The 17,921-nt window shown below is 37.6% G+C and overlaps 1 protein-coding gene across 3 annotated transcripts in view; it reads right to left on the bottom strand.

The window, feature by feature from the left end:
- Positions 1 to 17,921, bottom strand: part of LOC131051708 (protein S-acyltransferase 8) — a 61,468-nt gene that overhangs the window by 25,552 nt on the left and 17,995 nt on the right. For all 3 annotated transcript variants that reach the window (XM_057986319.2, XM_057986318.2, XM_059221354.1), the window contains 2 exons: positions 7,954 to 8,259; positions 6,375 to 6,608 (listed from right to left, as the gene is read on the bottom strand). In XM_057986319.2, the coding sequence (XP_057842302.2) occupies positions 6,375 to 6,608; positions 7,954 to 8,259 (540 nt within the window). The remainder of the gene's footprint in view (positions 1 to 6,374; positions 6,609 to 7,953; positions 8,260 to 17,921) is intronic.

The following is a 17,921-nucleotide window of genomic DNA, read 5'->3' as shown; positions in this document are numbered from 1 at the left end:
ACTAAATTATATAATAAATTAATAATATTATGTATAATAATATACAATTTATTATATTATATTATATGATAGAATAAATTAATAATATTATATATATTATCTATTATATTATATAGATAATAATGAATAAATTTATTATAAAACTTTAACCGAATAATAAAGTTAGAATAATTTTTAATGTTTTATTCATTATAAACTTTCACGACTGAAGGCGGGCCAGAAGCAAACGCAAACCTGACCCGGACCCAAGTGTGAACCTAAACCCGGGTGGACCCGGTCTGAGCACGAGGTCCAGCAGGGTCAAACCCAGTATCTTCTACATACACATCTGCTTATTTTGTAATACAAATAAAAGAGAACACATGATAGAGAAAGTTAAGCTGCTAGGAACATATTTAAGGATGAGCAAACACTTACCTGTGGGGGAGAAGAGGGAGAGTAGAAACCTAATCCACTAGTTTGAAAATTAGAGTCGCAAAATAACTTTCCTCATCATCCTCACATTCAGATCTCTGAGCACCATGGTAATCCTCATTCCTCGCACATAGATAGGCCTACTTTTTTGGTTAAACTCACATCCACATTCTTAGCACATAAACCATGTGATTGATGGCATCAACCACATTTAGAACTTCAACACACCAAGCATCAGCCAAAGCAAAGAGGATTATTTCAAGAACAATGACTTAAACACTAGTGCACGAAGGCAGCAACAGCTCTTTCTTTCACCAACCACAACATCTTGTGCAACGTTGCAAGCGAGCAAGGTCTTCTCGACACTCTTCTTGGGTCTACAGATCAGATGTCCTTCTGCCACATTCAAGATCAGATGTCCTTCTGCCACACTCAAGATCAGATGGCCACGTTCAAGATCAAATATTCTGCCTTGATCTCCGCCTTTGGAATTTCTTTGACTTTGTCACCCACTATTGTTGGATTCCTAATTTAATGGTGTCTGGCTCAATCTCTAATCACACCAACTCCACGCATTGCTCTTGCAGGACTCCAGAATATTATGTTTCACCTCAACGTTAAAAATTCTCACTCTTGACAGTGTTCATTCATTATCTCTCAAGTTGACTTGGAGATGAAGTGGTGAGATAAAATGAATTCAATCACATCATGATAGATTCATCTACCCAAGCATAACAGAATGAAAACTAAACAGAGACAAATGCAGGCTGCTCTAATACCATATTAACTTTCAGAGCTTTCACACAAACAATAGAATCGCTCCATATTCCTCGTTTCAAACCTGTTGTGACCATTTCACACATCGCCCCATTGCAAATGGGGACCCTTGCTTTTTTTTGTTTTTTAGGGTTTGTTTTTTGGTCTTTTAGGGTTTTGTTAGTTAGCCTTTGCATTTTGAGTGTCGCCCAGGTGATCACATGGATAAGCAAGTCCGGCTTGAGTGATGTCTTGATCCTGAAATTTGGCTAAGTCTGGAATGTCCTGAAAATTTGGCTAAGTCTGAACGTCCTGATCCTGAAATTTGGCTAAGTCTGGAATGTCCTGATCCTGAATTTGACTAAGTCTGGAAACTGAAAAACCTCAAAAAACTAGATTTTGCAATATAACTCCTGGAGGTCTGAAACCACTCTCAAACATCCTGAAAGTATATATGGAATATAACTTAAAGTATAAGTTCTTATACTTAAATGTTATATTCCATTAAAATTATCCTGATAGAGAGTTCGAAAAGTCAAATTTCGCTCCTGTCCTTCACTGAGGATCCAGAGCAAATTTCGCTCCTGTCCCTCTCCAAGGGTCCAAGGCGAATCGCTCATGTCCCTCACCAAGGGTCCAGAGCGAAAAAGCTTAGTGGAGTCATTCCTGACCTTGTTTGGACAAATTGAGACATCAAAGGCATGATGGAGGACAAAATGAACGTGATAGAGCATCCAGACTTGATTAAGGACGATGAAATGATGAAGTATTTGTCTAGAAAGGTAAATTCGCTCCTGTCCCTCACCAAGGGACCAGAGCGATTTTATTCATATACACATTTTTAGACCTTGTTTGGACTCGAACTTTTATTCATGGCGTGTAAAGAGATGATATTTTCCTCAGCGAAGGAAATTTGAAGTGAAAAGTAAAAAGATTTGGCCCTGAGAGCAAAAATCGCTCCTGTCCCTCACTGAAGGACCGGAGCTTGAATTCCAATTTTGCATTATCCTTGCAAGATTTAAGTGGTTTCGCGATTTGAGGAGGTCAAGGGAAGTATGTTTTGCCCGTTGAATATAACTTAAGTACGCCACAATGAAGAAAATCGGCCTAAGGAACAAGTTCGCCCCTGTCCCTCTCCAAGGGACCAAGGTGACTGGCTAGGGCGCTCCTGTCCCTCTCCAAGGGACCAGAGCGATTTTCCCTCAAGACAAGATTCGGGCAAGAGAAAAACAAGTTTTACGTTTGAGGTGGGTGAAGGAAGACGCAATCGATCCGTTGAAGATAAATTTGAAGATTGCAAAGCACAAGTGAGACCTATTTTGCCCAAAGCGCTCCTGTCCCTCACTGAAGGACCGGAGCTTGAACACCAAGTTTGCCTTATTTTTGCAGGATTAAATGATTTTCGCGATTTGGAAGAGATCAAGGAAGGTACGTTTTGCCTATTGAATATAACTTGAATGGACCCCGAAGGAGAAAATCTACCCAAGAAGTCAAGTTCGCTCCTGTCCCTCTGTCAGGGACCAAGGCGAATTTTAAAGATAGCTCCTGTCCCTCTCCAAGGGACCAGAGCGATTTTCTCAAAGGACAAGTTTTGGACCAAGGAAAAGCGAATTTCAAATTTGAGATGAAGGAAAGGCGACCCAACCAATCCGTTGAAGATAATCTTGAAGGTTGGCAAAACACAAATGAGCTTACAAATGAAAGTTCGCTCCTGTCCCTCTCCAAGGGACCAGGGCGAAATATGCATTATCTAGCATTCCCTTCCGAATTTGGTCGAGTCCAAGCCAAGATACAGAGTCAAAATGATGTTTGGGATGTCTCTAAGAGGAACGAAGTTGCAAAGGACCACAAAACTTGCTCAAAATGGCCAAGGCGCTCCTGTCCCTCACCAAGGGACCAGGGCGAAAATGCTTTAAAGTGCACTCATTTCAAAGATCGAATAAATTGAGCTCGAAATTCTAAGTAAAAATGCCATCTTGGACGTCAAAAATGAGGTCTTGGACGTAAAAAACAAGAAGTGTGAGGTCCAAAAGGTATAGGCGCTCCTGTCCCTCTCCAAGGGACCAGAGCGATCTTGTTGATATCTATTATTTTCCCATGCTTGGGCGCCAATATCCTTCAAATTGCATTAAATGCCAAATTCAATAAAACCTTGAAATATTTTGAAATTAAATTGACATTTAATGATGGCGCATGGCATTTAATAATTAATTTTGAGCCTTAAAAATCGAAATTTTTAATTATAAAGGCATTTTAAATTAATTATTATTATTTTAAAAAAATAAAATAAAATTGGAGCGCTTGGGGTATTATTCAATGTTTTTATCAAGTCGGCCTCTTCTTTTATTAATTTTTTATTTATCTTTTGGCCTTTTTTTTCCAAGTCGGCCCATGGAAATAAAATGGTGAGCGCTCTATATATTTGAGGCATGTTTTTCATTATTCAAATCATTCACTCATCATTTCAAGTGCGATTTGGAAGAGCAATTTGAGGAGCGAATTTCTACCAGGAGTGGAGACTAAGAGGGGCGAAATTCATCTTGAAGGCTATTGGAGAGGCGTATTTCTTGCTAGATTGGAGGATAAATTCCAGATGTTTTGAAGGTATTTGAAGGCGAATTTCCAGATCTTGAAGAAGCTAGTGGAAGATGGAGTTCTTTTCCAAGCTAAAGGGGGCGCATTTTGCTAAAGGGAGTTTTGATCTACATTTTGCCTAGCGAATTCCTATTTTTGCATCATTTTTTAGAATTAATTCCCAAGTGGAGGTATGGCGTAATCACCTTGGCACCATTTTTGAAGATTTAAATTTTGCTTTGAAAATCCTAAATTAGGAAATGATAACTCAAGATTTATCATGAAGTTTCCTAATTAAAATCTTGAATCTTCCTTTTAAAGTTTAATTTTTTCAAAGATATATTACTAATTTTGAAATGTTGTGTAAGTACCAAGATGGCGACTCCCAAGCTCGAAAGATCCACAAGTCGGAAGACTCTCCTCAAGGAAAATCAAGCCAGATCAAGGACGGTCAAGCAAGGACAAGGGCGACCTCCTCCAACCTAGCATCGACAAGGACGGCCTTCTTTGGACTAACGTCATCAAGGGCGACTTCTCCAATCCAGTATTCCAAGGCAAGGTACATCAATCGTCCTGCACATCAAGGACACAAGAAGTTAGAACAAGGGTTCGTTGAAGAAGCAGATAGTTCCAGATGAATTAATTAAAGCTAGCTTCTCAACAACACCAAGTTGAATATTTACCAAGTTACAAGTGTCAGACGAGGTGGCATCCTAGTCATCACTTCTCCAATCAGTGTGGTCCACCTCAGCATTTCCAGATTCAATGTACCTAACTCATGGAAGGTGGCACAAACTCTGATGTACCTACCCCAGCTATCCATTGGTGGAATTTTCTAGAGAGGACATGTGTCCAAGCAATACAATTTTATCATTGGTCAAGCATTAAATGTTATGTAATGGTTGTAACAAACCCTAATTAGGGTTTTCATTGTTGAATCTTGGCCATTGATCTCGAATTGATCTAAGTCATCGAATTGTATTGAGGGCACTATATAAGCCCTGGCATTTCATTTTGTAAAGGCAATAGTTAGAATAATTAGAGAGAGTTAGAATAGTTAGTAAGCAGTTGGAAGTATTAGAATAGCAATTAGAGTAGAGTAGAGAGAGAAGGCAAAGATTGTTGCCAAGATGTTGTTGTAAAAGACTTGTAACTTCATTGAAGAAATGGTGAAATTTATGGGTCGATTCGACAATTTGCGTGGTCTTTATACTTCTCATATTTGATTTCATGTTATTAGATGAGTGGAAGAAATGTGCTTGATTGATGGTGAAATTCGTATATCCATACTACTAGCAGTTTGTTGATTGCAGACTTGCCTTGTGTAGTCAACTCGAATCATTCAACTTAAACCTAACTTCAATTGTCGCTTCTTCATTGATATGCATCAACCTGATGGTGTCTATGCCTGCAATGATGATTTGAACATCATAAAGCTTTCCTTCGAAGATCACACTAGCCTTGTGGAGATGGTCCTGAGATGTCAAAACAAGACTTAGTTAGAATTTCATCAAAGATCAATCATTGCTCTTACATTCTTAGTGTTAGGATTAGATCTTTTCCTCGCCCTCATCTTTTTTCCTTTTTTTCAAGTCTAAGCTAGTAAGAGCCTGTGTTCCAGCAATATTCAAAGCAAATCAGAAGTTCAAGCACAAGTGTAAGTCCCCTTGTGATTCCAGCAAATCACATCATACCACAAAGAGCTTATCCACACGTAGAGATCCTACATACAAGAACCTTGGAGTCATCCTGATTGATCCTTTTTCGCGATATCTTCAGCAATCAGAGGCTTTACTCAAGAGAGGATAAGGTACCCTTGGGTATTTTATTCTGTGTTAGGCAGTGTACAAAATACACGTCAACAAAACCATTACATATATTGAGGAAATCCATCCTTAAATTCCTCATATGGTTCTACCTCATTAAGATATTAGCGAGTTGTTAAAAGTTTAAAACAACTCGTAACTAATACATAATAATATGACCACTAAACATAGATTTCCTAACACATGCCAGTGAATGTACAAATTGAAAAGAAACCCTACCCTGACAGAGTTTATCAAACCCTTGAAAATGCAGGGACGAGAAACCAGAAGCTGACACACACAGAAATTGCATGAAAAATCTCAAAGCTCTCCCCCTCACACCCACAAAATGGAAAAGAAAAATAAGTAATATCAAGTGTTTGTTTGCAAAACAAAAAGAGAAAACATTTATTATTTTTGGTTGAAGTTATGCTCTTCTAGAATTGAAGAAATTGCTAGAATTGTTTCATCACTTAAATAATGCCCCATGTACAACCCATATCTCCCACCAGCCAGGGCAAAGAAAAACAAACCCTGCAAGAAAATGAAATCCTGGTGAAGACACAAAAAGTTACAATTAAACGCACCACAAGAATTCCTGAAACAGTTTCTCACAAGGAACAAAGAAAGGAAAAAGATAATTAGTATGGAACAATGGTGAGTAGTACAACAACCTAAGAGGACAATCAACTGTAAGTTTGCTCACATTACATAACATTACATTAAGCTTCTCAGTTTTATATGTAATGCATTAAAGTTCCATCTAGTCAAAAATAATTCTACATAAAATCATAAAACCTATGTAAGGATTTGGCTGCCACTCACCTGATTGCTGCTTATAAGGTACAAATGAAATATAGTGAGACCGCCAACAAACCAAACTGAAATAAATGTGTAAATCATAAGTATCACAGATGCTGGAGATCGTCTCATTGCCTCCCAAACACTACGCGCACCACCATCCATAAGAAACTTGATATACAGGGCTGATATTGCAAATGCATATATGCAGAGAAGAGTTGTTGAAGCAACAAACATGAAGAAGAAGAGATAATTTCTCTGGCAGAAATAATAAAAGATATCAATTTCAGATGATTGGCAATATCTAGATGTTGGTAGTAAAATAGAACAAACTTAGATGGAGATAATGTTTTTTATCTGAAATCAGGCGTAATTTTAAATTAGAAGCCTTGTAACCCATATATTTAATGAAATCTATATCATTCACATTGAGTATAATATAGGTAAAACAGCATCTCACAAAACATCCACTAGCTAATTTTAAGGAGTGGAAAACTTCACAAAACCTAGAAAAAAACCACTCCAATACCAGCGTCACCTTTAACAATTTCAATAACTACCATAGTTCTTCCAACAGATACTATACCCTTTAATTTCATATAGCTTTTCCTGAATAAACAAAATGTCTACATGCATATACATGTAGCAATTAATTCTTTACAATCTACACATGCAAGCACATGCCAAAATTTGGTCACTGAATCATTTTATATCTCTGCCAGAAATAAAATTGTTTCAGCATATATAGCCAATATGCATGAAACGAACAACTCTGCACATAACACTACAAAGAACTCATTAAAGGAAGTGAAAATTTTGATTGCTACTTTAGCTAATTAAGCGTCATGTTCTATTATTTTGGCTCAATTGTTAATTGCTTGCTCCCTTTACATTTGTACATGAGCAAGCTACTAAAAATAGGGATTAACCTGATGCTACGACTGAAATATTCATAAGCTATCATAGTCTTCTAAACCAAATTTTAAGATTTTTATGGACCGTTACTGAGCAGGCTTCCTATCCATAATGTACAAAAATTTGTTCTGAGTACCACTGAAATACATGTGACCAGTCTACAAAGAAGAACAATCATGCACAGTAAGTTCAACACAAAGGAAGAAAACTTGAATACAATATCCATTAATACATCATGTTTTAGGAGTGTAAAATTCTACACTTTACAACTTTTGGTTACATGAGTTCACAGCTAGTTTAACTAAGAGCAGAGTTACTATAAAAAGTAATACTATATAACTAAATGCTTCTGGTCCACATGTTTTTGAATCACAGGTCTTGCAGCTATTGAGCATGTTCATCTGTTATGTTTGAGATGTGTATAAAAGGCCATCCTATAATAGCTCCTGAGAAGCACTCTTTGCATGGAAACAACAATCGTGTGTGCACAGCTTCAGTAAGATAAGGTATGATAACATAATTGAGAAACCAATCTTTTATGAATGTCAGCTAATTGAGCAGCTAACACACAGAATATTCTTTGAATCCGAGTGCTTTATCATTTATTTTCCAGGAGAGAATGCAATATACCCAAAAAATTGACTGCTAGAATCATTGTAGATGAAAATCTGATAATGAGTAAAATTACCTGTCCAATGCATTGTCCAACCCAAGGGCAATGATGGTCAAATCTTTCCACGCAATTATCACATATGGAGCAATGGGAGCAGCGTGGAGGACGATATACCATGCAAGTTTCGCAATATTTAACTTTTACTAACACTCCATTTATCATTAAATCCTTGGTACGTGGAAATGATAACCGTGGGGTCTGTCCAGTAGAGTGTTCAGCAAAACTTTCAGACTCAAAAAATTCATCTGGCTCTGGAGGATGTAAAGCACGTGGAACAATACCAGGGTCCCTGGCAGAGGTAAGCAAGAGCAACAGAAGCACCTGCTTGGAAAAATTCAAAATATCATATATGATAAAAGTCATTACATATACAAAGTGATAAGATTTAAAACCTCAATTTATTGCAAACATGAAGAAATCTAAAAGAAAAAGTATGTCACTTAAATTGACTATTAAATAACATCATAATAAATTAAACATTGAATGGAAAATGTCCAACATTTGATAGAAAATCTAAACACAGTTTTTGAAGATTTTAAACAGGATAGAAGAAATAAAGATTGCAACCAAAAGCAGCAACAAACTGCATTTACAAAGCCTTAAATTGCAACTTTTGGGGTTTCCATCATTACTTATTGGAAATGATCTACATCATTATAACAGGAACAAACAAGACTGGCAAACGAAAGAAGTTACAACATCAACTAGAAGATTAAGAAATTGAAATGATACAAAACAGAAAAACAGACAAGAGAATTGCTTGACTACAAACTTTACTCACAGCTGCCCATATGTTGAGCTCTAGGGAAAAAAATATTTCCATTAAAATGAAATTTGCAAGTGCTTGTTTTATTATAACTCCCCAAGAGAATATGAGGATACATACAATCAAAGCTCAATGCCTTAGGAACTATAAAATTAGAATAAGTAGGTCATTTATTATTGAATATAAATGGAAGTGTAAGTATAAAATAACGTATACAATAGCAACAATTTACTACGGAGAGATTAATTAGTACAGATGCTCCCCCACAGAGAACTGCTTTCTGTACTTTTACTAGCTCCTCCAATTGACTGATAAGAACAGTAACTTATATAGGAAATCAGAAATGGTGAAAAAGATGTCAATTCTAGGGGGATGATTGGATCCTTCCCACACCTTTGATTTCCCACAGTTTGTATTACAAAATAAGGGATTGGGGACATCAGCCAAGCAATTATGTGATTGAGAATAATGTTAGAAAAACTTAACAGACTACTTCGCTCGCCTGATGACTTCTGCCCAAAGTCCACAAGGCAGATGCAAACCTTAAAGGGTATCTAGTGAAGACAGTCTGAAGCAAGAAGAGAAATCTGTGGAAGTCATTGTTACAGCAGCTTATAAATTGACCACTTTCAACTTGCTGGAGCTTGGAACCCAATCATACTTTTCCCTTTACGAAAGCTGGATAAAAGAGAGCATTTGAGTTCCTCAAGACCAATCCATTCATCTGATTAGCCACTATACAGAAGATAGTGACCTGTCACAATCTAATTAAACAGGGTTTTCATGGCCTTTACAGGTGCCATGTTTTCTTGCAATAACAAAGACTTTATTGATCATCTCCTCTTTCGTCACTCTGGTGCAAGGGAGATCTACAGGTACTATTATATAAAATGGAAGCTCAGCTGGGTCGGTTTAAAGACTCGGAAAATAATTGATTTCCTGACAAAAGAAAATGTTTTAATAAGACTACAGAATCCTCTAGAATACTGCTCCTACATAGGTTGCCTAGAAAATTTGGATTGAAAGTAACTCTAGAATTTTTAAAGATAAAGCTAGTCAGCCAAAGAGAATTTGTATGTAGATTTTCTCAGAAGAGATGGATTTGTGTGAACTGCTACTTAAAAAATATGGGTCAATGAGTTTGACTCAAAAGCTATGAGATGGAATTCTAATATTAATATCATATTTGATACACTATGGAAAATACTCCTACTTATCAATTTACAACTAAATGGGCTCTATGATGAATGGTTCATAAGGCAGAACACTTAATGGGGTAACAAGCTAAGTGGGCTTGATCTTGGGGGAAACTCCATGGTTAAGCGTGTTTGAGTCAGAGTAGTGGTGGCATGGGTGACTGCCCTTAAGGAAGTCCCAATGCTTCACCCCTGTGGCGATCACCTTGATGCAATGAGTGCTAAGTAGACCATTCATTCTCATGCAAGATGGGTTTGTGCAAACTATTACTCATGAAATATGGATCAATGAGTTTGAATCAGAAACTACATAGTTGAATCTTAATATAATAATATTTATATCATATTTGACACACTATGGAAAATACCTTCTACTTATCAATTGATGAGCTAAAAGGACTCTATAATGAATGGTTCATAAGGCACAAAACTTGCAAAAGATTTTGCAAATGACGTAGCAAGTTAAATGGGTGTGATCTAGGGGGAAACTCTATGCCTATGCGCTTGAGTTGAAGTAGTAATGGGATAGGCAACCTCTCGAGAAATCCCAATGCTTTACCCCTATAAGCATCACCTAAATGCAATGAATGTTAAGTGGACCATTCATTCTCATGAGAGATGGGTGTGTATGAATTTGACTCAAAAACTATGCAATTGAATATTGATATTAATATTATATTTTACACACCTAAGGAAAATACCTCCTATTTATCAAGTTTATAAATATCAAAAATGATAAATGCTTGGATCCCAAAAATAAAACTCATACTAATAGAACAAATGGAACTGCTGAACAAGCACACAATGATTATTCTCTCCCGCCACACAATTAAGGTTGTAACTTGTATAAATACAAGGCAAATACCTATAGTTAGATGGAAGGCTCCTCCAGTGAGAACATTAATTCTAAACTTCAATGGGATATCTAGAGGATATCATAGAGATTCTGCCAGAAGTCGGATATCTAGAGAATACAAAGATACTCCTACATTAGTTTATGCTATCAATGTAGACCATACTACCAGTAAGATGGTTGAATGCCTAGCATTACTAAATGGTCTAAGAATTGTACAAGAATAAAGATGGAAATATCTATAGATCAAAAGGGATTAAACTATGTTACTAGGTACAACCCTAGGTCCCGATCCCATACAAATCTGGTCCCTGGTTTTGGTCTCATAATAGGAGCAACTTGGGTTTGCCCAGAGTCCCACTTGGGAACCCAATGTGCCCAATGTGCCCACTTGGGAACCCAATGTGCCCAAGTGGGGCCCTAGGAAAACCTGAGCCACTCCCAGGAAAAACCATGGGGAACCCAAGAACCACCCAAAGCAAAAAAGCTAAACATTTTTGTAAACAGAATAGGAGTCAAATCCTTTCACTGTCAAGTGGTAAAATTGTGAAAATCACACGTTCCATGAAGGTTTGTGTGGTTTCAAAGGCCTTAATTTGGACTTGATTGCGAGAGCTCCATCCCTTAACTCTACGCTATATCACAATAGGTAATGCGTTTGAGTTGTTGCCCCTAGACCCCATGAGGGGCACTACCCCTTGACCAACTAGGGGTGGTGCTCCCAAACCCACACAAAGGGCCCTGTCCCTCAACCCCACTAAGGGCATTGCCCCCAAACTCCTGTGAGGGGTGCTGCCCCTCAATCCCATTGGGGTCTCCTCTCCTAAACCCTCACTAATTATTGGGATCTCTAATTAAATAAGACTTGATTACAATAAGGGGATTACAAGGAATTTGGATCTAACTATTGAGTGTGCTGACTTATGATCTCTTGTCACATAAGAAACTTGATTGTAATTGGGATCCCATCATATAAGAAACTCTGATGTTCTGAATGAAGAGCAATATGAAGATTCTTCAATATTGATTGTAATTTTCACTGTGTATTGACATTTGACAGGTCACTGAATTATGAGTCATTCTTTTTGCAGATTATGAGGTATTTAAATATTTTTGTGGCAAATATGAGTATCACTGTTTTTATATTCTATAATTTAAAAATTATGTGTGCGTGTTTGTGTATATATAGTATATACAGCTGCACCCTACTGTCCCATACCCAAGAGAAAAAATTGCTGTACTAGCATACCAATACCCCGACCCTGTACTAGAACCCGCAACTTGGGGATTAAACGTTTGATAATTAATCTATTTAAAAGGGTAGAATGTAACTGATAGGACTTGCTTGTAATCATCTAAAATTTTAGGGTATTCTAAGTCAGTTTGATATGGTAAAATTAGGGCAGGGTCACATGGATGGGGGTGTGGCTCCTGATTTCAAAAAATCCTGTGAAAATTTTCTTCACCAGATAAAGAAAGAAACGGAATCTTTTACAGGAATGTATTTTTCCACAGGAGGTTTAAGTTGGGATGAGAATACAAGGGCTCAAACTTTCCCACACCCACTACAGATATTTTGAGAGAATTTAATGCCACATGGAAGCAACAGTTTGTTATAGGACTTTTTATTAAATTTTAGCTGCAGTTTTAGAAACAGATTCCTCATTCCTACAATGTTGTGGTTGAAACTGAAAATATGGTCTCCCACAAAAACATTGTCCATCTTCTCAGTGGCATCCATTCAATTGTTTTTGGGAACCCCCTTCCATGGGACCACTAGGTTCCTTTAGGCTTGTAAAAGGAACAATAAAGTGGCAGATAAAACAGCTAATATAGGACAGAATAACAGAGAATATCCTTGCCACATGCCTTCATGGATCTAAACTCGTTTAAAAATAGTGACATGTGATCAGCTTGGACAATGAATAAATTCTTACTGTTTATATCTTTTTGAGACTCAAACTTATATCCACAAGAGGATGCAAAGACTCAACACATTGGAAAAATCATTCTCAAGTTGCAATCACACTGAAACCCTCAAATTGTTATGACTTTGACGGGGATTCAGGACTTGTTGGTTTGATCTATTCAAATGGTTTAAAAACAATTCTTCTCGTTCCAGTATCAGTGGCTCAGAAAAAATTTCTTGAAAAGGTGTCTATTTGGAGGTGGACTACAGGAACATTTCAGCTTTATTGACTCATAACATATCTCTCTGTTTGCTTTAACACTTTTTCTCCTCTTTGACCACCAGTGGCTCAGAAAAGTTGTCTTGAAAGTTGTCTATTTGGAGTTGTATGACTAGGGCATTTCAGCTCTACTGACTCATCACATATCTCTCTGTTTGACACCATGTAAGCCTCATCAAGTTTCTTTCTGTTGGCTCATCACACATCTCTTTGCTTGCATAGAGGCTCAGGTGGCTCTCTATCTACCTTCTTTTGCAACCTTGATCGCACATGCTTGGCCCTTTTTGTTTGTGAGGTTGCCTTTTTGAGACATAGCACCTTCGTAAGGTCCCCAGAGCTACTACATTGATTACATCCTTCTTTCAGTCCATCATAGATGTTGGAGGCATTAAGCACCCTTTGGGCACTACTGATTCACACATGGAGGAGGTCAAATCAGTCAGACAATGTTCGTCTTTGCAATCTACAACTACTATTAGGGCTCCCCAACACTTCAGCTTTCATTCTCAGAATCATGGTTCTACCTCCTCTAGAAGTCAGGGGCCCTCTAGCCCTCCTCAGTCCTCACTCACAGTGCATGTCTCAACAGTAAGCTCACATCACCAATTTCTACTGTGCCACAATTAATTTGTTGACCTTGGGTGTTAGGAGAGGTTCTACATGGTATTGATTGCCTCGTAGGATTGTCCAATGTGGCCCATTTAGGCCTGAATGCTCCACGACTAGCAATTTCAAAATCAGAACTAGTACTCCCATAGTGAAATGATAATCTTGTTAGGTCTTCCAATGCATGCCAAGGTACAAACATCTAATGGTGTTTGCTTCCAACCTTGGTTGCCAACTATGGTCTTCATCAATCCTCACTTCATTGAGGGGTCCTCCCCTGAAAAAACAATTTGTACTTTACTCATTTTGTGGTTACCATTCAATTGTCTATTTCATTATTTCTTGCTTCTCTTTAATTTAATTTGTTTGCTTTTGATCTTGGACCCTGTTCGATATGGCATTTCACTATTATAACAGTTTTATGTTCCAGTCCCATTCACCTATTCTTGGTCATTCATGGACATTAACATAACTCTTGCTCTTTCTTTCTCTATTCGTTGTGGAATACTCCCATGGGAACTTCTATGTTTGACTTAAACAATGAAACTAGGAAGTTGGGCACATTATATTTTTCAAATCTCAAATAAACTTTGGGCTCTGGATTTGATATCTATTTGGAACTTCAAATTTTGTTTTTCAAGGGTGCCCTTATGTCTGACTACAATTGAAAGAACCAGTGTTTCTCTGGATTTCTGGGAACAACAAAAAAAATCCAATACATTGGGGATGGTAAGGGGACAGCAGGATGTGTTTCCACAGCCGGAAAAAAATTTCCAAAATTTCGGGGACAGAATAGGGATAGTTACTGTTGATGTGTTTTTTACACACATGCGAACACAGAATAAAATACCATAAGTATCTTATCCTCTCTTGAACAAAATCTCTCGGATGCTGAAGATTAGCTTAAGGATCATTTGAGACGACTCCAAGGTTCATGAATGTAGGGTCACTACGTGTGGATAAGCTTTGTTGGTTGATATGATTATGCTGGAATCACAAGGGGACTTACATTCAAATGCCTGAATGTTTGATTTGAATGTTTGATTTGCTGGAACTTAGATCCTATCTACTCAATTGGAAGATAAAAAGAGTAAATGAGGTAGGGTTTGAGAGAGTCTATGCTAGGATCTAGAATGTAAGAAGATGAATGAATGACTTTATGGAATCTTACTGGGTAAGGTCTCACCATCAAATACAACAATTTGACACAAGCTCAGTGCAATCTTCTAAGGATGTTTCAAAGATGTTCGAACCATTACCGCCAAACATTGATCACCATTCAAGTTAATGCATAAACAATGAGTATAGGATGATTCGAGGTTAAGCTCATGTTATTCCAGTTGACCACACAAGGCACGCTCACAATCAGCAAGAGGCTAGTGGTATGGACTAAGCGGATTCCACATGAATACATTCAACAACTTCTTCCATTCAATCTAATTTATTTATTATCTAATGTGAAGATCCAACAAGATACCATGCACATTGTAATGAAACAACACACTTCACCATAACTTCAATGAAAATGGAGTTCATTTACAACTTAGGCAACAATTTATGCCTTCTCCTCCTACTTTACTTTAACTTCTATTCTATTCTCTTTAGACTATCTATTGACTATTAACTACTGCTATTTGCTATTAACTATTCTCCAATTATTAACTATTCGCTATTAACTATTAACCTTTACAAATGAAGAGTCTGAGCTTTTATAGCGCTCTCAATACAATTCAACGGCTCAGATCAATTTGAGATCAATGGCTAGGATTTTACAATGAAAACCCTAATTAGGGTTTGTTGCAACAAACTCTCCTTAGCCAATGAGAAAATTACATTCAGCGAATGTGGACCAATAGATGTCAGGGGTTGGTACATCGGAGTTTGTGCCATCATGGAGGAATCAAATACATTGTATCTAGACATGTTGATGTAGACCTTCCCTCATTGGTGGTGAGTGGTGACTGGGATGATGACTAGGACGTCACTTCAACTTGCACTTGTAGAGTTGACTTATCACCATGAAGGGATGTTGAGAGATATCTCTTGATACTCAACATTATCTATCCTGCCCAAAGTAGTGGTGATGGGAAGTATTGATGTAGTTAAGTCTTTCTTCCATCCTTACTTGTGTTTCTTGGAGTGATTGCACGATCTCTCCTTCACCATCTTATGATCTCTCCATGTAGATGTGATAGAATGAAAACCTTGAAGATAACTAGCTATTGCTTGCAATTGTTGAACACTTGAAGTTTTTCAACTTAGTAGTACTTTGAGTCTTCTTCATGCATTTGAGGTGTTCTTGATGCTGATGACGCTTCTTGAAGTAGTCCCCTTGTATCTTGTCCTTGGTCTTGCATAGTGATGATAGGAAGTGTTTGTCATGATTGAGTCATCCCTCCATCCTTGCTTGTGTCTCTTGCCTTATGGTGGTTGCATGATCTTCCCTTTTATATCTGCAAAACAAAGTAAGTATAGTATCAAACTCATATGATATGTAGCTTATATAATCTCTTAATTTTGACACAATCTCTAATTTTGAATGATTGCAATTAGTAAGTTCATTGGGTACTTTGAATATCCTAGAGCAAATTTGGGCTGTCTAAAGATGAATTTGTTGGTTGATAGGCCTCCTAGCTGAGCAAATTCACTTTTCCTTAATACTTGAATGATAAATTCGCCTTCTCAAGACATCGAACCTGCATCCTCAATAATGAATTTCACCTATATGTTGGATGAAATTAGCAAATATGCTGATGAAAATCATTGTCCTGCTGGAGTAATTCGCTGACCTGCCACTGATGGAGAGAAAAATATTTGAATTGATGCTTGGAATGATTGATTTGACCTTCTCTTTATATGCAATTTAGGGTAAGAGACATGGCCTTGGGAGTAATAGGCCGACTTGGTAAAATAAATAACAAAAAGCTTCTTTATGATAGTCGACTTCTTACCTTGAACTTCTCTTCTTGGAATTTGAAATACAAAATTCGTTCTAAAACTCTTGCAAGGTACATGAATTTGCAAATTCGCTCACTGTCCTTGCTAGGGACAGGACCTAAAGTGCAGCTCGCTCACTGTCCCTTCAAAGGACAAGGACAAGATAGGTGAATTTCGCTCTATGTCCAAGGTAAGGACAAGCCAAGTTGAAAATTTCGCTTCATGTCCTTTGGAAGGACAGGGCCTATGATGTAATTTTCAATCTATGACCTTCAAGAGGACAGGACTCAAAGACAAAGTTCACTCTTGACCCTTGGCAAGGTACGGGACCTAGGAGGACACTATGCATTCAACCAAGGTTTGATTTAGCAACTTGAAGCGTGACCGGATAGTACACAAAAACCCTAGGAATGATCTACATAACCCCTATTCACTCAACTGACCTGACCTCCTTCACTCCACCTTGAGGAGATCCACCTGGCTTGATGACCTTTGAGAAACTCAATCCCTTCAATGCAAAGGCTAAGACACTTAAACGACCAACAAAAAAACTAAAAGAGCTAACCCTAGAAAGCAAAAAAGTGTGGGTCCCCATTTGCAATGGGGCGATGTGTGAATACCTTACAACAGTTACATATTAATACATGTATAAATGAAAAACAAATACAAGTAACAGATTGATACTGCTGTAGATGCTTGAAAATGAGAAATGATCAAAAATTGATTTATAACACTGGTGTAGATGCTTGAAAATGAATGGCACTGCTTTAGAAGCATATAACACTGCTTTAGATGCTTATGACCCTGCTGTTTATGACTGTATGACTGAGACAGAAATGGCAAAATGCAAACAATGAAATGAAAAATCATAGTGGGTTAAGGCAAATAGCCATAAACTAAATGTTTTCTATGTTGAGAAGGCTTTTGGAGACCACACAACAAATTAAGGTTTTAGAAAATCCAAACTAGAGCTGCTTTATTTTTATTTATTTTTGCAATTGAAAAAATGTGTGCATGGGGGACACAAGGGGATCCCCAGGACAGCCTGGTGCCCCCTTGGCATTCCCAAATGGGGCCATTCCCCTTGTACAGGGAGAGTCCTTGCAACATCCACAAAATACTACAAAAATCAGGGACAGAGGGGCAATGTTCTGTCCCCTGGGCATCCCCTTTTGAGGAAATGGCAGAAAAACAGGAGTGTTTGTCACCAGGTAACATTGGAAAGAACACAAGTTGAGGGAAATAATTATTGCATTTGTTTTCCTTATGCTGCTTTGTTACCCAAATCTTAGTCATCTCTGTTCTGCTTGTTCTGGTCTGTACACGGTATCTGAGCTAAATTCTGTGTAGAAGACCTTTTCTTGTTTCAAATATCAGAAGAGGGTCTTTAAAATTGTTGGGGCTTGTGTACAGGAAACTTAGTTTCAGTACTTCTC

This window comes from Cryptomeria japonica, chromosome 5, assembly GCF_030272615.1.
Source record: "Cryptomeria japonica chromosome 5, Sugi_1.0, whole genome shotgun sequence".
NCBI classification, from domain to species: Eukaryota; Viridiplantae; Streptophyta; class Pinopsida; order Cupressales; family Cupressaceae; genus Cryptomeria; species Cryptomeria japonica.
The sequence above is the reverse complement of the archived record's forward strand: the minus strand, read 5'-3'. Positions and strand labels throughout refer to the sequence as shown.